Source organism: Sardina pilchardus, chromosome 10, assembly GCF_963854185.1.
Source record: "Sardina pilchardus chromosome 10, fSarPil1.1, whole genome shotgun sequence".
Classification (NCBI taxonomy): domain Eukaryota; kingdom Metazoa; phylum Chordata; class Actinopteri; order Clupeiformes; family Clupeidae; genus Sardina; species Sardina pilchardus.
Window position 1 is genome coordinate 16,656,137 of NC_085003.1, and position 22,829 is coordinate 16,678,965.

General features: G+C 43.3%; 1 protein-coding gene across 4 annotated transcripts in view; it reads left to right on the forward strand.

Annotated features, from left to right (window-relative positions):
- Positions 1-431: 431 nt before the first annotated feature.
- Positions 432-22,829, forward strand: part of c2cd5 (C2 calcium dependent domain containing 5) — a 47,239-nt gene continuing 24,841 nt past the window's right edge. For all 4 annotated transcript variants that reach the window (XM_062546677.1, XM_062546678.1, XM_062546680.1 and 1 more), the window contains exons 1-10: positions 432-642; positions 1,552-1,661; positions 2,013-2,099; positions 2,838-3,009; positions 3,147-3,242; positions 3,438-3,593; positions 4,736-4,940; positions 10,882-11,033; positions 14,643-14,731; positions 16,975-17,083. In XM_062546677.1, coding sequence (XP_062402661.1) covers positions 1,572-1,661; positions 2,013-2,099; positions 2,838-3,009; positions 3,147-3,242; positions 3,438-3,593; positions 4,736-4,940; positions 10,882-11,033; positions 14,643-14,731; positions 16,975-17,083 — 1,156 coding nt within the window. In that variant the 5' untranslated portion in view covers positions 432-642; positions 1,552-1,571. The remainder of the gene's footprint in view (positions 643-1,551; positions 1,662-2,012; positions 2,100-2,837; positions 3,010-3,146; positions 3,243-3,437; positions 3,594-4,735; positions 4,941-10,881; positions 11,034-14,642; positions 14,732-16,974; positions 17,084-22,829) is intronic.

Genomic DNA, 22,829 nt, shown 5'->3' on the forward strand with positions numbered 1-22,829 from the left:
CTGTATCATGAGTGGACTTATATCTTGTGGTTTCCTAGTTTCAGAAGGTATAGAATCCTTTGCGACAGTGATTTTTGAGAATATCTAAAATAGCCTACCTTTCCTAGGCTACAGGCTTTTCAGCACTCACCAAGATAGGGCACACAAAAAAGCTGTAGTAGGCTACTTAAAATATAGTCTTAAACATGCAGGTCTACTACTTCACTCAGATAAATAGCCTACATTGTAATGCTGGTTTGTTTTAGGTCTATGGTTACAATGTATTTCCCGAATTAACATGTTCCGGAAGTAGGCCTACGTTGCTCATTTCACGTTGGCGTAGTCTGCCGCAATGTGTTTACGCTAGACGTTACTGCAGTCATTCTGAGTTCTGACAACGGTACTTGTTCTCATTAGCCAGCTAAGCAGTCATACAGTTATGATCAATTCTATTCTCATAATACATAGAAACTGACGTGACGTTTATGTTTTTCAGAAACTACTGAGAAGGCCTGACACCGATTTGAGATTAAAAATCATGTTAAGGAGAGGATAGTCACCCTTCGACACACGTTATGGGCATCCAAGGGAGGTCAAATCGATGGATCGCTAGATTAAACGCTGCGTCTTTTTGCAGCTCTGCTTTATAACGTTGTGGCTCTGGTGAGTAGTTCGTTAACAGTGATCCTGACATTATGTATACTACGTGAAATGTTATCTGTGAACAATCTGTCTCTTGGCGGTAACTAGCAGTAGCGTGATGTAACAGTAAACTATGCCATGACATGATTAGCTATTGCTAATGTGCTAGCTGCTAACATTAAACAGGTATATAGCGGCCTGAGTGCATGGGAACAATCGATAGCTAACGAACAACACTACCATGTCCTCCCACCAACTTACCAAATGATAATTGTGTATTGCACTCAATCTAGCTGATATCGGTCAGATCATCAACCGTTATGTCACAGTGGCTCTAAGTAGCTAGTTAAGTAGCCTTCGATTACATTAAAAGTTAAGCAAGTAGCTAATGGTGTTAAGCCAGGCACTTGCCAGTATGGCTAGCTTGCTAGCAAGATGCTATCCTATTAATGTGTAGCCAGCTAACCAGCGACAGTTGTCAACATGGTCTACTGTCAACATGGTCAACTCGCTATTTTTCACTTTGGCGAGTTGCATGTTTTGACACATTGTACATTGTATGTTATTGCAATGTATCCATTTGTGTCCATAAGTAGTTGTGCGCGTGAAGTAAAATAATGTAACCGGTCAATTTACATAACTAGTTAGTAAATAATTGTACGTGTTTACGTTACTCTTGCAAAACCTACATTAAAGACAGATTGCTCATTTACTGAGCTCGTTATACGAATAAAAAGTGTTATTTCTCCAGAGCACGCTGTCGAACTGTCAAATCCACCTGTCTCGCAGGTATGCCAATCACGGATGCAATTGCCTGCTCTCTAGCAGCATAGCAGCAGAATCTTTGTCTGCTCTTCAGTGTGAAGATTTTGTTTTAATTGTAATATGCTGAGTACTCAACCATTTGTTGATGGAACTATTTTGAACCAGATAAACGCATCAGCAGAATCATGCCAGGCAAACTTAAGGCCAAGATTGTGGCGGGGCGCCACCTGCCCGTTATGGACCGAGCGAGTGATCTCACTGATGCTTTTGTGGAGGTCAGTGGTTGCCATTTGGCATGTACAAGTCCTACAAACCCATGACATGCATGTTCAGACATACACTTACTGAAAATGTGCTTGCGTTTTGCAGCGTTTTAAGAGAAGTTGTGCAATAGCTGTCATCTGTGTGCCATCACTTTGTTGGGAAATATTTTGAGCTGCATCCTATGCTAGAAATGTGCTTATATACACTCATGGTTTAAGCTTTGATTTTAGTCCTTCTCTGCGGTCTTCTCATGCTGTTTGAAATATTCAGATAATACTGTCGTTTTGTATTGTTTAGGCCTAGTGCTACATGTAAAAACTGCTTATAAATCCTCACACTGATTTTGCACTTCTCTACTTCAGGTCAAATTTGGAAACACAACTTTTAAAACAGACGTCTATCCCAAGTCCCTTAATCCTCAGTGGAATTCTGAGTGGTTTAAATTTGAGGTGAGTGTGTTTGTGTGTGTGTGTGTGTGTGTGTGTGTATGTATGTTTGTTTGTGTGTGTTGTGTTTTCTCTGTGCTTCTTTATGTTCTTTTGAGAGAACATAGCTTGCAAAAGCAACATTCAAGTTAGCACTTTTGTCAAAACCAGCAGGGGAGAGGGGCTTGCCTCTTAGGCTTTCCTATGTCTCAGTTTATAGTTTGGGGCTTGGATAGAGTTTAATTAAATTGTGCCCATGCTCACCCTGGATCAGATTGGGCTCTGACAATATTATAAATAGTTGGGCTTTGATTCTGGAGGGCTTGAATGCCATGATTTTGTGTGAGGCTTGGACAGGAAATGTAAGCTTAAGCAGGATTTTATTTGACAATATCAACATGGGTGTTCTCTAGATATGCTTGTGTTGTGTGTCAGTGTAGACTGGGTAAACCCAGCCCGACCTGCCGGCGTTTGGATTTCGCCCAGCCGCTCGGGCTGGAAACCTCCACATTTATCTCTCCTGCTTCCGTTACGAATTTGCAGGGACCAATCACAAACTGGCTTATCCACCCGGATCGTTGGTCTGAAGAACTCTCCAAGTGTGCAGTCATTTGAACTATGCCCATTGATCACGCCTCTTGTGCAGTTGAAATACAATGCACAGCCTCCCCAGCCTAATGTTCAATCTCAAAAGAACAAACTTGGTCTGGTGATAGCCAGACTAGTGTCAGTGTCTAATTGTAGCTGTGTGTGTTTGAATAGGTGGATGATGAGGACTTGCAGGATGAGCCATTGCAGATCACGGTGTTGGATCACGACACCTACAGTGCCAACGATGCCATCGGCAAAGTCTACATCGACATCGACCCTCTGCTCTGCAGCGAGGCTGCCACAGTTATATCTGGATGGTTTCCTATTTATGACACTATACACGGTACGCTGACACACACACACACACACACACACACACACACACACACACACACACACACACACACACACACATACACATACCAAGCACATGGCCTAAGCATTTTTGTACAACTCAACTGTTGTGTTGCTGTGTTGTAGGTATCCGTGGTGAGATTAACGTCCTTGTGAAGGTGGATCTCTTTAATGATCTCAACCGCTTCAGACAGTCTTCGTGTGGCGTCAAGTTTTTCTGCAGTGAGTATCTTTACGCATGTGTTTGTTGGTGTGTGAGAGAGAGGCGGGGTCTTATGATTAAGCCATGACTGCGTGGTTATCATGCTTTGATGAGCTGATTTCAGTGATGATCCAGTTTTATTTGTGTGTGTGTCTGTGTCTGTGTCTGTGTCTGTGTGTTTGTTTACAACTCTTGTGTTTTGTGCACACACACAGCTACGTCTATCCCGCGGTGCTATCGGGCTATGATGGTCCATGGCTTTGTGGAAGAGCTTGTGGTGAATGAAGATCCAGAGTACCAGTGGATCGACCGCATCCGAACACCACGAGCATCCAACGAAGCCCGCCAAAGACTCATCTCACTCATGTCAGGTACTCGCACAGTTATGCACACACAGACGTTTACTTGCCGTTCATCTCTGTTAAGAGCTTAAGGGCCATGTCTTAACGCCAGGTGTGACGGAAGTCTTGTTCCTAGCTTACACCCAACAGGCCAACACAGTGATCTTTGTTCTGGCAAGTGCACGAATTGACAATTTGTCAAATGAACTTCACACACCCACAGGCGTGTCAACTTCAGGCCTGATAGAGTTCAGGCGTGGTGCCTGAATTCAGGCTTGAGCTCGCCAAGGAACAATGTCAAGAAAGGCTATTCTCTACATTGTCTTTGAATGTATTTGATAATTTCAGGCACAGATGATTTCCTGTCTATCAGCCCTGCAACTTAGAAAATAGTGTTAGCCAGGTGCCTTTTCGCAAATTGCTATTTTAACACCACTGAAAATGATAAAGCCACTGACCTAAAAAAGCCTGGTCCAAAGAGAAAGGCGCATGTAATTCACAGCTATTTTTAAATTCACGAAATGTAGTAATTGGTGATACCTTAGCACTGAGTCCCAGACAACATGACTGGTCTGCCTGCCCTGGATAGATATCCGTAGGATTTTTATTCAGTCATTCAAATAATATTGGGGGACGTGTTGCTTTTTTCAGGCTACATTTTCAATTGTTACCCCTTCTCAGTCAGTAGTAAATAACTAAGTTTAAGACTTTGTTCTGTCGTTGCCTACAAGTTAAAATACTAGGTGAGTGCAGATGCGTGTATCTATACTCTGCTTAGGAAACACACATACACACACACACGTCACCATCAAAATACCAACACATTCTTTTTTGGTTTTGCTCCTAAAGGGAATGACAGATGGCACTCTCATTAAATTAATGGATGTTACGGCCAAAAGACACATGGATAATATGTGCTGCACCCAAATGTTTCGGATCACAGCAATATTATGTAGTTGTGTTGATACTGTGTGTGTGTCTGATTGTATGTTTATGTGCATATATGTGTGTGTGTGTTTCTCTGTCTTTCGTGTGTGTGTGTGTGTGTGTGTGTGTGTGTGTGTGTGTGTGTGTGTGTGTGTGTGTGTGTGTGTGTGTGTGTGTGTGTGTGTGTGTGTGTGTGTGTGTGTGTGTGTGTGTGTGTGTGTGTGTGTGTGTGTGTGTGTGTGAAGGTGAGCTCCAACGTAAGATTGGGCTCAAGGTTCTGGAGATGGGGGGGAATGCGGTGGTGGGCTATCTGCAGTGTTTCGACCTGGAGGGTGAGAGCGGCCTGGTTGTCCGGGCTATCGGCACCGCCTGCACCCTTGAGAAGCTCATTAACCCCCCCAGCAATGCCCAGCACACCGCCAACTCCTCACCGTCCAAAGACATCAAGGAGTGAGTACAGCCCTCACACACACACACACACACACACACACCACACACGCACACACACACACACAGTCATCTCTCACATATTTACATCCACAAACACAGACATACACTTTCAAGCTGTATGATAGCCCAGTGCATGAAGGAGATACAGTTAAGCCCAAAATTATTAGCCCCCCTTATGAATTCAGACATAATCCTTTGTTTATACATGAAAATGACCATTTCCAAAAATGTGCCTAGTTTATATGATTACAGAAGCGCAAAGACAGTATGCCCACAAAGTTTGATGATCATTGTTTACTCTTGCTCTGATTTGTGACAAGAAAAGCAAGAATTGACATGTTCAAAATTATTAGCCCCCAGACCATTTATAGTCAATAGTGTAGCCTTTCTTTGCTTCAACTGACAACAACTTCTTTGAATAGTCTTTTACTAGATTGGCACATATCTCTTAAGCACTCTTTAGCTCCAGCTCGTCCAAACGGCAGGGTTTTCTTGTATGGACTCTTGCTTTAAGCACGTGCCACAGATTCTCAATGGGGTTGAGGTCTGGTCTCTGTGTAGGCTATTCCAGCACCTTGATTTTGGTATCCTTTAGGGCGTTTTAGACCACTTTTCACTATGCTTTGAGTTATTATCATACTGAAGGACCTGGTGGCGACCTAAGCCTAGACTAAGAGAAGGCGTCTTGATGTTATATCTCAAGAGATCAACATAATCTCTCTTTTTCATGATCCCATGCACCCAAACAAGGCTCCCTGTGCCTGAGACAGCAAAACAGCCCCATAACATGATGCTCCTACCACCATGCTTCACTGTGGGAACTGTATTTTTATGGTTGTAGGCCCTCCCTTTTTTCACCAAACATAGGCAACATCCATGTGCCCAAACAGCTCCAGTTTAATGTCATCAGACCAAAGGACAGTTTTCCAAAACTCATTTTTAGCTTTTAAATGTGCATGGGCAAAGTTCAGTCTGACTTTGAAGCGCCCGTTTTGGAGTAATGGGTTTTATCTCAGCCGATGACCTTGGAGGCCTCCACAATAAAAATCCCTCGCTACTGTCTTCCTCAAGACTTTAACCCCAGAGGTCTCAAGGTCAGCAACTATCATTTTGGCGGATGTGCAGGGTTGCTTGCTAACATCCCTGATGATTTTTCTCTCTAGATTTGAGATATTTAGCATTTTCATCCACACTTAGGTTTGTTATGCACAAACTTGGAACTCTTTGTACTTTGTAATGATGCCTTGCACGGCTGTTCTACAGACTGTGAAGCATCTAGAGATTACAGTATAGCCTTTCTCCATATTATAGGCCTCAATGATGTTCTTTCTGAGGTCCAGACAGATTTCCTTTATCTTCAGTATGCCTGTAAAGGCAGTCCCCTCTCAGACAGGTGTTCAAGTGCCAGTAGGCCTGTTCCTTGAAGTCTTTAGGTAAACAATCAATGCTGGTTGGGTGTTCAGGTGTTGTCTGGACATTAACTAACTGCAAAGGTGTGGCTTGAAAGGTGACAGGTTGGTCGTGTGTGTTTAAAAGCAAAAAAATCACATGGGGGCTAATAATTTTGAACACTCCACTTTTCACACAATTTGAGATTAAGCATTCCTAATAATATATTAACACTCCAAAATGCACCAGATTCTACATAATAACACTGGTGAATGTTTGATTTTGAAAATTTGATCAGGGATGAAAAATTTAGGCAGAATTTTAGAGTAATGTTCCAAAATTTCAGGGGGGCTAATAATTTTGGGCTTAACTGTACATACCCTCTGTATACCTTTGTTAGCTTGTGACTTTTGGAATTTAGATGTGTCTGTGTGCGTGTGCGTGTTTGAGAGATGTGTGTGTGTGTGTGCATTTGAGAGATGTGTGTGTAGCCTCTTAGTACAGTATATCCTATTAGTGTAAAGATGTATTGTTTTGAGTACACTCTGTTGATTGTGTTATAGTTCATATTTGATGATGATTGAGCGTGTCTGTGTGTGTGTGTATGCTTATACCCGTCGTAGAGTAGTTTTTTCATACACAAACACACCCCACTCAATCCTGCTCCTGGCCCTGCATGCGCCTCTCTTTCTCTCTCTTCTCCTTTTCTCTCTCTTCTCCTTCTCTCTCCTCCCTTCTTTCTGTCTTTCTGTCCCTTTTCTTCTCTTGCATGTCGCTTTCTTCCTGCCTTCATGCACGGCTGCCTTAGAGAGCCTGCGATTTGGATCACTGAAGACAACCGGTGTGTGTAGTGTGTTTGTATATGAGTGAGTGAATGTGTGTGCGTGCGTGTGAGTGTGAGTGTATGTGTGTGTACAGTATTTTGTTGAGTATGTAGTCTGGCTGTGTCATTTGCAAACACACCAGGCACAGCATGAGTGTGTGTGTACATTGTGCATACTGTAGCTGTGTGTGTGTGTGTGTGTGTGTACGCGCGTGTGTGTGTTTGTTTTGCTGTCGTTTTTGTGTGTGTGTGTGTGTGTGTATGGTTGTTGTGGTGATTGTGTTCAGCAGTCAGTAAAGATCCAGCTAATATATGAATACGTCTATATTATGGAAGGAGTAATGGATGACGCGGCTTCTGGCTATCAGGAGTTAATGCAGGTTCATGGTGGAATTCCGGCTACGCCTTGAATTGCATTAGCTTCTGATTCCCAAACGCCATGGAGTCCATTATTCTGTTTATACCACTGTTGCCGCTCTTGCGTAGTGTTAATTTGCAGATAATTTCCATGTGTTAATTAACGGTCTTATTAGTAGAGCTACTTCATTCCACATTTCATTTCTCAACTTACAGGACAAACTGCCGTTACTAGTTCCTGTTTGGTTGCTATGGCCAAAGCCCAGTCGTTAGTTTCCGTCCATAGATTTATATCAATAGTTCCATCTGTCTTGTTGCTAAGATGGCATAACCCATGTTTCTGTTGAGCCTAGCTTTGTAAAATCTCTGGTGTCCAATCTCCAAATTTGTAATTTTTTTTAAATGTGTCAGCTCATTTAGTCTTCACGAGTTTGGCGAATGGATATACTAGTGTAATGTGGCCAAAGAGCTGGAACTACTTCATAGGTATGCAAATATCTGAAAAATAATCAACACTCTGAAGAGCACAATCACAATAGGAAATTCAGCCAAGCAGTGGTATAAAAGTTTATATGAAATATAATATACCGTGCCTCCTTTTTTGCCATCGTTGGTAATTGTCTTACCTAAAACCGTGAATGCATTTGTTCTGAAATGTCATGATTGGCTTTTATGATTGTTATGATAAAAGTGCCATACACTTTGTTGTTTTTTTTCCAATAAAGATTATGGTTCAAGATCTTGTTCAAGATCTATAGCAGTAGAACCTACACCTTTGTCCTGTTTTTAAGGCTATACCAGCGCCTCAGTACAATCTTTGGTGTTGTTTACTTTTCTATTATGTCTGTTGTGATGCAACACAACAGTCTTTTTCAGCTCATCCCACTCATTAAAAGGTGGAGAGCATAGTTGCGTTGGAAAGTGGAAGCCTGCCAGAAACGACACCCTGAGGCAGACAAACATACAGTATCACTGGTTAAAGTCAGCAGCGCAGCTGAGCACAGAGGCCAACACAAACAGCTCAATAGTTATAGGCAGCTATAATGCACACACATATACACACATACTCTCTCTCTCTCTCTCTCTCACACACACACTCTCCCTCTCTCTATCTCTCTTTCTCTCTCTCTCTCTCTCTCCCCCTCTCTCTCTCTCTGTCTCGCCTGTCACAGCTCTTAATGTAGTGTCATGTGATAAAAAAAATTTCCCCATTCGTTCAGCTTAAGTTTCACCAGACGATTAGAAACCTCAGAAATGCTACTGCTGAATCCATTTTCACCCCATATTCACAACAGTCCTCAATGAACCATGTCATACTAAAATCTAAAAATTCAGAGTGAGTGGCTGTTTGTTGTGTGAATTTATAAGTGTTGTTATTGCTGTTTTCTTAATATTTGTGTCTTTGTGCTGTGGATCTTATGGTTGTGGTGTGTGTCTCTGTCTGTATGTGTGTCAGTCTTTAATTTTGTGCAGCCACAGCCTAAAGTGGTTGCATTCCAGTGAGAAAGTGTGTCTAACACCTGTGAGTGTGCTTGTGCACGCATGCCTGTGTGTATTCCAGATCTCCAGCGGCGTGTGTGACGTGTGTGTCGGGCTGTCGCTCGAGCCACAGCAGCCCGGTGCACGGCGCGGCGTCCCGTCTGGCGCAGGGCTTCAGTGTGTCCTATCCCACGCTGCTCTTCTCCGGTACGCCGGGCTCCGGGCGGCCCCCCCGGGCGACCCCTCGCCCCCGCTGCGCCAACACCCCCCTCTCTCAGGCCCCCGCAGCCAGACAGTGTAGGCAGGTACCCTCCTGCTCCAGACCCCCCAAACTCCCGATCCAACCCCCCCCCCCCTCCACGATCACCTCCCCTGCCATTGGATGGGGAAGGATCTCACCAGCTCCAACCAATCAACTCCCTTCAGCTGCCAAAGCATCCTCCCTGCCACGCCCCATGAAAGCTAGGCTCCATCCCTAAAAACTGATGGAGGATTTATCTATTGAGACACAGAAATTTGGTGGCTCGTTTGTTCGTTTACTAAGTAACTTTACTTGGATAGTCTGCCCGCAAAGACTTAACGGATCATCTGAATTACAAAATTGTTGTTGAATTATTACTGAACATCACTTTAATCAAATTCAACCCTCTTAACCATAAATTGTAGTTAACCGAGTGCCAACAGTTTGTTGATTATCTGAGCATTTGTTGATAGTCTGTGGGCAAACTGTCCAAATAAAGTGCGACCAACTAAACTCAAGTCTCCCTATCCATACTAGCAGGCCTTAACCTAACCCGCCGCTAGGTTTTAACCCTGTGGTGGGTTTTCATGGCGTATACAGATGGTTGATGCTTCCACTAACTACCTCATGTTCAGTGGTAATGTTAGAGAAACCTCCAGCAGAGGTCCCATGTTGTTCACCTGTAACCATGGCAACAGCTCAGTCACGCTTGTGGATCAGTAGCTCTGCCGCACGCCCACCTCTCTGACTGTGAATGTTTGTGGAGACCAAGCAGCCAAACAGACGGATTGTTTGCTGTGTTTATAGTTGTTTACTCACACACAAGAATCTGGGGTCCACCTCCGCTTTGTTTACTTGAGTGTTCTGCTTTGGTTAGCTGAAACAAATGCTTCTTCATTTCTCTCATTTCATTTCTTTTTACTCTCTCTGTTCTTTTCTTTTCTCCTTCGTTTTTTGCCGTCGCTCACCCTCCGTTTGAGTGCCACCTTTTCGTTTCTCTTGTTCTGTGATCTTGATTTATTTCCCATCCGTCAGTCATGCAGTCCCTTCCTTCCTTTTCATTACACCCAGACACATACACATACACACATACACACATACACAAACATCCTCCCTTCCTCCTGGCTTCCCTGCTGTGTGTGTGTGTGTGTGTGTGTGTGTGGCTATGTGGGCGCATGTGAGTTTGTCTGTGTTTGAGCATGAATGATGGGGTTGATGGGTGTGCGTGCGTGCGTGTGTGTGTGTGTGTGTGTGTGTATGTGCGTGTGTGTGTGTGGTCATGCATGTGTGTAAACACACACATGTATGTATGAGCATAAGTGATGAGGGTGTTCAAGTGTTAATAACATGTATGTCGGTGTGCGTGTGCTTACGCATGCATATGCGTATCTGAACTTCAGTGATTGTGTGAACATACATGAGTATGAATGATGGAGGGAGTTTGGGTGTGTGTGTGAGAGAGAGAAAGAGAGCCTGAGTGAGTCGTACATGTTTGTGAGTGTGAGTGATGAAGTGTTTGTGTGCGACTGTGAGTGTGCATGTATGCGCGTTCATCTGTGAACGTGAGGAACGGTGTGTGTGTGTGTGTGTGAGGGGGGGCGTGAGTCTGTGAGCGTGAGTGACGGTGTGTGTGTTCCCTGGTTCTCTGGCAGGCCTGTGTTTGGGGAAGAGTGCCCCTCTAACCCCCTCTCCTCCGGACCCTCCACCCCCCTGAGGGCCCCGGCCTTCTCCTTCTCCCCCTCCAAGTCCTACAGCCGCCAGTCCTCCTCCTCCGACACCGACATCAGCCTCACACCCAAGACTGGTAAGGCCGGACCGTTCCCTGACCCCTGACTTCTCAACTCTGACCTCTGTTACTGCTCATCATCTACAGTACTCCATATTCCACCCCTCAACATCTACTACCAAGCTCCCCAATCTCAACCCAAGCCTAATAACATCCATAATTTCTCCTCAGAATGCATCATTATGCATTAACTGTATACCACCAACTTCGATCAAAATTCTAACATCTATTCTTAAACCATCAGCCTCAGGCCTAACGTTTACGATCGCTCCTCAACATTTATTATGATCCCATCCCCCAAACTTTCACCCAAGGCCCCTACCATCCACCAGTAAACATCTAATCTAAAATCTCACCCTAAACACTTTTGACTAATGCCATGAACCATCAACATGTGTATTTGATCAACAAGCTGTCAGCCCGTCAAACCATTGACATCTACCCTCAGACCACATCATTATCATTATCACCACATCTACCCTCAGACCACATCATCATCATTATCACCACATCTACCCTCAGACCACATCATTATCATTATGACCACATTTACCCTCAGCCCATACCACATCATTATCATTATTAACCTCCTTCTCAACCAAAGCCTTAAGATGTATCCTCAACATTACTAATATCCCCAGTCACTTAAACAAGCACTACTACTGTGCCATTCAGCAACAATTGCAAATTGTCCACATCTACCTTCACCCCCTCACCCACCCAAAACCATCTATTTTCAGCCCATTTCATCTTCCTACCATCCCTACCTAAACCCCAAATATCAAACTATCTCCTTCAACACCAACACACATTACCATTGACCTATACTCAATCAATCAATCTTACATATCTGCACAAGTGAGGTCATTTGTGCAGTCAACGTCCCTACTCAAACCTGAAAGTCCCTACTTATTTACACATAACCAACCACCACCCAAAACCTATTCTGTCTACACTCAGACCTTTTGTCCCCATATTGTTGTTTTCAGTTGTAATCCCACCCTCACTTGACTTAGTCCCAATCTCGTGTTCCTACCTAATTGTTTGACCCAGTTGTTCTGCTCATTGGTTTAATTTGAAATTCATTTCAAATTAAGCATGTTTGGCTTTAGGAGGGGATCACTTTGGAAATAATTAAGCGGCAGTGGTAAAGCATTATAATAATATTTCAAGGAAGTTTGGTCTCATTCCTAAGTTACACAAACGGTATACATTCGTGTACACTATATATACGTTTGCGAAATCTGCCTCTTGCCACTGGTCAAAGTGATCCCTGCCTAATGCTATTGACTATTTCCTTGAGAGTCCTCAGATATCTGTGAAAATGCATAATAAAAGGTTATCTGGGAATGCTCAGGGAAATACTGACATTGTCTCCTTGTTTTATTATGTATGTTTTGCTATTTTTATTTTGTTTTGTCATCAAGTATTTCTTTCCTTTAAAAATTCTGTTGTTGTATTTGTTCCTCACACACGCACGCACACACACACACACACACACACACACATACACACACACACACGTTTACCTATGTGTTTTTACAAATATGTTCACATTTCCCCCCCACAACTTTGCCCATGCAAGGTGTCCATGGGTGGCCAGTTTCTTTTATCCCTTTTTCAGTAGATTAATTGATTTTGACTTAGTCCTCACCCTTGTCCTGTAAAGAGCAGAGCAGAGTATCAGGATCATTCTGTATCAGGGCCAGTGTGCTGAAGCCCTCATCCCATGGAGAAATTTGGCCCTGATGCCCTCATCTCGCCCTGATTGGTCCCTGGGGCCTTACCCACCAATTATCAAACTCCCTAGCGGACCACAGGCTGGAATGCATTATTAAATCACAAGTTAAGATTGAATTATTATTAATTATTGTAATCTTTGTTTATTAATGTATTATCCTGCCTGTGGTCCACTGCAGAGGTCTCTCTTCTCTTCATCTCTGATTTTCTCTTTTCAAGACTGTTCCATCGTTTTTCCTGCTCCTTTTCTGGTTTTGTGTGTCCATCTTGTGTTTTTTTCACTCTGTCCTCTATGCATTCTTGACTACCCACCTTGCCCCTCTCACTCTGGCTCGTTTCTATTTTCCCCCCCTTCATGTGTTTTCTGTCCCCATCGTGTCCTCCTCGTGTCGTTGTCATCCCCTCAGATGTCCGTCCGTCTCGTGCCACCTTCTTCCTTTCTCCCAGTTCTCCCACCCTCTCCTCAGACTCGGCCCCTCCCTTTTCCCCACTCAAACTCTGCCCCTCAGGACCAGAGGGAACCCCCAGGAGCTCAACTCCTCCCCCCTCACTTGTGGCCCAATCAGAAGCAGTCACGCTGAGAAAGAGTGTCTCTTTCAGTGAGAACTTGCTTCTGGCAGCCTCTGGTAGGACACACTCACTGTGATACGCCCCACATCCCCACCCACGCCCAGCAATAACCTACCACACCCTCACTCAACCCACATTCCCACTCTCATGGGACTAAACTCATCTTCACCCATTAGCTAATTATTTTGAATGTGTGTGTGTTCGTGTGAGCGTGTGTGTGTGTAGCACCAGATCAGTAACCCCACCTTGTTTTTAATTTGGTTTGCCACAGTTTTTTTATGTTTATGAAAGCATTTGTTTTATGCAGCCAAGATCTTTGGACCTAGTGTGTCCTAAAAGGGGTGACCTTCACACTATGGTCCACACAAAGATTAACCTCATAGGGTGGCTCTCAAACACACTCCTCGATCCTCGATGCTCTATCCTCGAGGGGCGTTCCCACTGATCTACAACTAACACTGGATGGACTATCCCATTGTTGCCGCCCCATCATTCTTTATGTAGATCAGTGAGGATCGAGGCCCGAGGAGTAGGGGAGGTTGTATAAAAGACCAAATGAGAGGCACCCATAGTTGTCACAGGTTGTATACCGTGTGACCCCCTAACCTTTGACCTCCAGGAAGCATGCCCAGTTTGAAACCCTCCCCTTCTATCCATGGCTAGTGGAAGAACACTTTGGCCAAAAGCGTCCTGATAGCTAGTCCCCCAGTGCTGGAACAGGAGGGACTACTTTACAATTCAGTTAGCGATGTGTAGCCTTGTGAGCCGTAGGCCATTCAAATGTATGAAAAAGAGGAGCTTACTCAAGCTCAAGAGTTAGCTCGTGTTTTATTGAGGTTGCGTTGTGAGGTATAGAAGTATTTTTGAACTAAGACAGAAGGGCTGTAGTTACCCTATTGTAACATCTACTGTTCCAGACACATTTGTGTTGCTTGGACATTATCACCTGGCACCGTGGAAGTTTAAACAATTAGATTAGATTGTGAGTCTGAGACCTTCTTTAGTGCCATACAACCTTGAAGCTTGTGCAGTGGGAAAATGCAGTTTCAAATACAGTTAGTCAATATAAATATATACAGAAGGAAGGTTGTGCACAGAGGCAGTGAATAGAGGTTGAAGGATTTGAGAAATAAGGTTAGCAGCAGTGACCTAAGAAATGACGTTTGCGTATTAGCATGAATGACCTTCTGCCCTAGTGAATGAAGTAGTAAGGTAGTTATGAAAGAAGTGAAGTTGTGCATTAATGAATGAACCAGTGAGGGAGTGATGAGGTTGTGAGGGATTGAATTGAGGAGTGAGGTTGTGTTTCTCTCTCAGGAATGGGCAGTGGGGGAAGTGGAGGAAAGGAGGCTGGGCCTCTCAAGACCCTGCTGAGGCAACAGACCCAAACAGCTCTGGAGCAGAGGGTAAGTTACACACCCACACACACAAAACACTAGACACGGCTAGTCGGCTACACTACGCACACATATCAGAACAGGGTGTTCAGGCCTTGAGGATTGACATCACCGCTAATCTTAGTTTTGGGCCAAGTACATTTTGCTTTGGTGTATCTATATCATTGATTCATACAGTATATTACGGAACATATAAACAATAGAGCACATTTAGGAATCGCATAAAATACCACCCTATTACAGACCTAATGTAAGTATTGCATGAGCTGGACACTTGGACAGTCAGTGATGAAAATGAATGTTCAGTATGGATGTAAAGTACTTCATGTGTGCAATTAATTGCATAATTTTTTTGTGTTGGACATTTGGAGTTCTACGGTAGCTCAACCATTAGCGGAGTGACTGTGATTGCGATTGCAAAGTTGTATTGAATAAATGTATATCACTTGCATGAAATCCAATAGAGGATAGTGTAGGTGGGTAACTAACATTTAGTGGCGTATGAATGATGTCAGAACTGCCCCATCAGAAGGAGTGAATAACATGCCTCTTCATCCTCTTGTTCTGCTGACATAGGGTGTGCCCACCACTGGTGGGTTTGTGGGTACGAGGGTATGTGGACAAACTGCTTGGTGACCTTTGACCTTTTCTTGTGTTTCCGATGTCACCTGTCATATTTCGTTCTGTTTGTTGTGTCTGTCTGATTTCCCTCTCAGAGAGTCTCTTCTGTGTTGCGGGTCGTAAACCGTTTTCTTTGTTTTTTTTTTTCACCTCACAGCATCTCCATCACGTTTGTCAGTCTGGAGCATGTGTCTGTGTTGACCTAGATGTCAAACACCAGGCCACTCCGGCCACTTAGTGTCTTGTTCAGTCTAAAGACCTGTCTTCAGTAAGATCTCACAGGACTGTCAGTTTATCATATGACTTGCTTTTAATGTATTCCAAGCTTCCATTGACTATCACGTTATCATTGAAATTAAATGAAATCGTCAGCTTAAAGGGGCTAAGAGTAGGATTCAAGTTGTATTGAATGCATACCGGTAATTTCGTCCAAGGCGCTGCGGCCCTCTTCCATTGACATGCATGTATTTGATACAACGCCTGTTGAGGTACAAAGTGGTATTCACGCTGTGAAGCTTGCTGGTCATCATGCTAACTTCAGTGGATAACTGGATGTTGGGGTAACACAGAGCTCGGGTGTTGTTGATATTACATCAAAACGGTTATTTCTTTCTGTTCTGTTGCTATTTCTAAGTACATTTTAAATGTTTTGCATATCCTATACATAGCCCCTTTAAAACACTCAGGAATCTTAACAGGATTTTACAGCCCTGACCAAGTGATTAGACCTCACCGAAAAACGATCTTCATGTTGCTCATGTAAGATAGCATATGCTAACAGATAGCTAGCATAGACCTTGGGGACTATTGCTGAGCTGTTTCTTTTCCCTGTTTCTGGTCTGTCATTCTCATCTCCTGACGTGTATCCCTGGCATGGTGAATGCGGTTTGGTTTTCTCTCCCTCTGTTGGTGAAGATGATCCCTTCACTGTCTGAATGCTACCTGATGCACCTGAGAAGCAGTTTGAATGCTAATCGATGATGACAAAAGGGAAATGCTAACGGCTACACATCACCTGCTGTGGTTTCGCTAATGAAATCATAATGTAAATGTTAACTTGGTATCACCTACCAAGTGATGACTAACTCAATGGCTATGTCTATAGAGTGACTAAATACTGTAGAATACTACTTTTTGTATCTACAAAAATAGAACTGCTTTATTTAAAGCATATAGCCTACATATTGAAATGGTATAGTTGAATCACTTTCAGAGAAGGCCTACAGCATCACATCTAGGATGTGAGGATAATAGCATTCAAATGAAATGTTTTGTAGGATGCTTGATGCCTCTGAGGATGTGTGAATGTTGTCTGATGCATTGCATGCAAGAGGAAGGCAGTTTCCTCTCTGGAACCTTTGCCTGTTAAGTGGCTAGTAGCCAAATTATACAGTATGGGTTTGAAAGGAAAAGGACGATAACACAGTTTGTGAAAAGCAAAATCTCACAACACATTTCTACAATTCTCGCAAAACAATTTTCTTTGTGCGAAATGTTTTAAAATAAATGAAGTGTGTTTTGTTAAGTTTCTGTTGCTAGGTGAAATTGACTTCCTAGGCTGTGCGACCTTGACCATAGCTCTGAATGACCTTTGACCTTGGATTGACCTTCCATGTGCTTGTCTCCTCCAGGAGTTCCCTTTTTTCACCCTCACGTCTTTCCCTCCTGGCTTCTTGTTGCACGTTGGTGGTGTGGTCAGTGCCCGCTCTGTCAAGCTGCTTGACCGGATACACAACCCTGGTGAGTTTCACTTTACTTATTTACATTCACTCGCCTCATTTGTGTGCACATACATACATACATACACACATATACACACAATAACTTACACCCATAATAATGCACTGCAGTCACATGCACACATACATCTACACATACACACCCACACACAGAATGTGATCACACACATCCAACCATTCAGCTGTTACCAAAGAGTGCCTGGCTTCTTAAGAGCCTCCTCAGGGATGTGTCAGATCTCTAATATCTTGATGTGACTGTGATGGACATACTAAGTGGGATATTTGTCAGCAGTGTAGCTGTATTATTGACCAGTTATCATATTCAGTATTGTCAGTTGTATAAAGTTTTCTCAAATTTCAGAGGTACTGTAGGATGTGTTATTGGTGTTTTATTACGGTTAGATCCTTGGCTAGCTGTTAGCTGTTTTTAATTGTTTGTGGTCAGTTTTGTTGTAGGTCCAGCAATGTTTTCAGTCAGTTTTAGTCTATATAGGTGTGTATATTGCCAGCTTACTATACAACTGTGACTGACATCATCTGTATTGGGGTTGATTTGGAAGTTAACAGAATCTAGAGCTATTAGTTACTATTAAAATACTGGAAAGGTTAGCTTCTCATATGTGTGAAGTTGCATACGTGTGAATGTGCGCATGTGTATAAATGAACATTCACATTTAGGTAAAAAATGTGGTAAAAAGTTAGTGTAGTAACGACCGATTTATGTCAGAAAAGATTACAGGAAGTGAGCAAATCATGTTTTCTCTCATATATAAAACTCTGAAGTCCTCTGCTGAAAACCATGGTGTGCAATGGGTTTATTATGTCAATTTTTTTCTTGCACCTTATAGACCAACTAGGCCATGCATGCACATGTGTACATGCGCACACACACACACACACACACACACACACACACACACACACACACACACACACACACACACACACACATACAAGCCTTTTATAGATGTAATTTAATAGACAATTAGTGGTTGGAACATTGGGTTGGCTGTTGCAAATGTACATGGAAATGTATTCTGTGTAAAAAGAGGCACAATTTAGCTTACCATGCAATAACATCACTCCAAACACCAAATACAACTGACAATTTGGCAGTAAAATGGATCAAGGACGTTTCCTCTGTTCAGCTGTATCACAAGTATCTTGTAGACAAAGGTTCCCAACTAAAACATGAGATCAAAGGTACAGTATGGTATCCCACAATTCTCTCTGTTACCTATCAAGTGTACTACAACTAGCAGGGCTTGCTTTACCTCTGTCCTTAGATTAGGGCAGACCTAAGCCCAAACCAGGGTGAACCCATTAGATGTCCCCTTTTGTGAGGGAATAATAGTATAATAGGGCAGGGCAGAATGGGGAAGATGGGAAATGTAGCGTTGCTTAGCAGAAGAAGGGACTATATTTGTGAAGAAGAACTATCTACAGATATAGAACATTTTGCAAAAGACATAAGTATACTACAATTTTATGACTTTGTTGCCTCGTCGTTGCCAAGCACTGTTTTGAAGTTTCTAGCTTCGTTAGCAAATGTCCCCGATGTTTCAACTCCATATGGAACAGAACACAGATGCTATACGCCTGTGTTTATAGGACAATCCTGGCCATTTTTTCACACAGATCTCTGTTTCTCGGGGTCACCGAGTACTGTCGATATGAAAAAAATAATAATAATAATAAATGAAAACAATTGGTTCTACCTAATTCGTGTTGCTGCAGCCAACAGCTAGAGCTTCCAGGCAGCTACAGTGCTAGAGACTCTGGGAGCAAGAACATGGGGACTCATGAACATGCCCCCAGAGTGTAGCACTGTAAAGCCTCGGGCTAGCCCCAGTCCTTAAAGGGACACGTCACCAATTAACATTAAGCTATGTATCTTTAGAAAACTAGTCATGTTTTTGAATGGTCGTGCATCATTCCCTCAGTTTGCCTTGAGATGGGAGAAATACGTATTTCAATGTTGAACTTCCTGCTTTCAATGATGTAAAAATCATCATTTTACATCATTAAAAGCAGGAAGTCCTATTCATGGTTTCAGTGAAATCCGTATTTCTCCCATCTCAAGCAAACTGAGGGAATGATGCACGACCATTCAAAAACATGACTGGTTTTCTTAAGATACAAAGCTTAATGCTAATCGGTGAAGTGTCCCTTTAATAGAAATGAGCCACAATAGATACCAGTGCAGTGGTTATAAAGTTCACCCTAAGACTATGGTTATGGGCTTGCATAGATGAAGGTTAAGGCATTAGGGTGGGTTGTGGGAAAAGGCTATAGACGTGGGTACGGGTAAATGTTAAGATCTTTGGTCTATGGGTTTGGGTATGGACAAAGGTAAAGATTATGAGCATGGCTATGGATAATGTGTAAGGCTTTGGATTTGGGTATGGGTTAAGGATGTGGCTATAGGCCAGGGGAATGACAACCGGATGAGTCTGCTGTGTTTTACATCTAGTAGTATCAAGAATCCATTACACACCATTGTCCATGTTAGGTGTTTGTCATTCAAATAATGTATTGATGTCATTGAGCTGTGAATTCTGGCTGAGTTAGATTGTTCATTTCTTATCCTCAAATCATTGACCTCTTGCTAAAATAGAGTCTCTTGCACATGTGTATTAGAGAGTATTCGAAATCACTGGTTTTAGATCTACAAAGTGTGTAGTTCAGTATAGGCTCAGGTATTTTGTATGTTAAAGATTAATTAGTAAGGACATTTTTTAGGAAGAGATAATCCATGGAATCCATAAGGACTAAGGTTGTGTTTGGTTTTCAGTAGTCTTGGATTGGGCTTCTGTTGTCTTGTTGGCAAGTCTCTTAGATGATGACACCGGTGTTGATATCTACACAGTCACACATTTTGGCTAGAGGTATGGGGTCGGGGTGGAGTTCTGCAGAATTTGTGAGTTTGTGTGTGTGTGTGTGTTTGGTTTGTGTTCATCTGACATCATTCAAGCAAGCTACATTCATCTTCCCACCCAATAGCTCTAAGGTGAACTTGACTGAGTGCAACATCCAATCGTAAATGGGCATAATCCAGGCCCACTCTGTCGTGATTTTTTCACTGCCATCAATTGTCAAACTTACTGGCAAGTAATTTATTGGTAGTCTCAGCTCTCAGTCTTCTGTGCCCTGCTTTTTATACTTGGCATTGTTGGGTTTTGTGCTAGCAGTGTTGTCTCTCATTGTTGTTCTCCCAGTGTGGGACTATGCTTCTCACAACATAGCTCACAGGAGTTCCGGAAACCCTTTCCTTTCCTTAAACACAATTTAATGTAACCTTTTACATTAACTGGGATGTTGGATCCGAGTAAGGAGTGTCACAGGAGGTTTCCCTTGCCTTTTTGCCAAGCCCTGCTAGCTAACTAGCCAACTTGGCCCTTGCTAACTCAATGCTGACTGTCACTGAACCCAAGCTAACACGATGCTAGCTAGCACAAACTATCTCAACTATAGCCTGTTAGCAGTATGATGATTCAGCTGGCCCTCATCCTTAGCCTCCTCGAACCAAAGAATGTCAGGGGAACACAATCCATTTTGAGGATGTGTGTGTGTGTCTGTGCGTGCGTGCGTGCGTGCGTGAGTGTGTGCGCGCGTGCCGGTCGAACTCTTGCTGTGTAGCTGTACTGATTTAGACGAAATGCTGTACACTGTAGAGCGCTGCTGCATGCTCTGTCTCTATTTTTCTTTTTGCCTCTATGATTTTCCTCTCTATCTCTCCGTCCACATCTCTCTCTTGCTCTGTCCCTGTTCATTTCTCTTTCTCTCCTTCCTTCTCTCTGTCAACATAAACCTTTTTTCTTCCTTCTCAATCCCCCACCTATTTTAACCCCCCCCATTTCTTTCCGTCTCCTTCCCTCTCTCTACCCCCCTCTCTCGCTCTCTCATTCGCTCATTCTCTCTTTCCCTCTTTCTCTTCTGCTCTCTTGTAGTGCCCTCTGTGATATTAACTCTCTTGTCTGTCTTTGCAGTTCCTGTGGAGTGGTGTCGTCCAGTGTTGTGATCTTGTTTGTCGTCTGTTGTTTTTCTCTGTTCTTTTTCTCTATTTTTTCTGTTCTCTTTCTCTCTTTGTTTTCTTCTCTCTCTCTCTCTCTCTCTCTCTCTCTGCTCCTCTAACCGGTCTACTAATGTTGGGTTGTGATCGCAGCGTTGGGTAGCGGCAGATCTTACAAACTGCTAGACTGGAATAGTGTCCCTGCAGGTACCTAACTAAGACGCATTGTGGCATATCCTTCTGAAACTATGGCAGCTCAGTGAAGGACAAACATACACACTCACCACAGACACATCTACACACACACACACACACACACACACACACACACACACATGCTGTGTGTTCCATATTTTCATTGTAAGTAAACCACACATGCTATACAGTACACATACAACTCACTCACAGACACTGACAGACAGACAGACACAAACAAACACACACACACACACACACACACACACACACACACACACACACACACACACACACAGATTGATGCGCATCACCGCAAATTTGAGGACAAGTGCAGCTCATGTTTTTCCTCAGCATTTTGTTCAGTGAGCTGCCATACCCTCTGCTGGTGTGAATGTTTGTGCGTGTGTTGTTGACTGGGAGTGTGTGGGAGAGGAAAGAATAGTGTGTGTGCGTGTGTGCGTGCGTGCAGCATGCGCTGTCTGGCTGCTCTATCTCTGCTTTGGCTGTTCCTGCAACCTCACCCCAATTCCCCCCTTTCCCCAAACCCTGATCACATGATTAGCTGTGTGACCAATCAAAAGGGGGAATAGAAGTGGGGCATGTCTTTGCCCTGCCTCTGTCTCCAGATAGACAGCTCTGACTCCACCCCTTTGTGGCTACTGTTGCTAAGCCAATAGATGAGTGGTTTTCAGGGAGGGAAATTAGAAGAAAGTGTGTGAGAGAGAGAAAGAGAAAGAGAGAGAAAGGAGAAATTGGAAGTTAGTTAATGCTCTGTTTTCTCTTTCTGCACAAAGTGCAGTTTGCTGTGTGGAATGGGCTGTCTGTCCTCTTCAAAGGGATTGGAGCTTGAGAGGGGGGTCCTCTAGTGTTGATGTTTGGTATAGTACCGATAAAGAAGTACTATACTGTACATTTGGTATAGTACTTGGGCTATGGCCAAACCTCAACTCACAAGGGAGGAATCTCTGCACTGTCATATTGTGTGTTGTGTGTATGTGTTCGTTTGTGTGTGTGGAATGAAATGGGGGCATGTCTGGTCCATGATTGACAGGGTTGGGGAGGGGGCGTACAATGCGGGCAGGGGTGTGTGTGGGACTGGTTTGATTTGAGCAAATGTTGTACTCATAGTGCAGTGCATAGCGCTACTCGTCACAGTGAGGTGTGTCTTTAGATTGGTGTTTTTTTTTGCTGTTTCACAGTACTGGTCATCAGACCATTGCGGTTTCAAGACTGGTCGTCAGACTTGACCAGGTGTTAAGAGTAGATTGTGGTCATTCTATTGTGGTAGACACTAGACACAATGATGATGTGTGCTGTTCCAATGTCAAGAATGAGCTGAAGATGATTTGATAGGTGGGAGGGTGGTTTGTTCCATATGGCCGGGCAGAGAGAGACCTGCGACGTGACCGTAGTACAGTACAGTACATTACACACATCACAGGAGAACATTGTAGCTCGTAAAAGAACAGAAGTAGCTATAAAACCTCAGTGTAGTGTGACCTATAAATACTGAGCAAACCATGTGTACTGTAAAGAG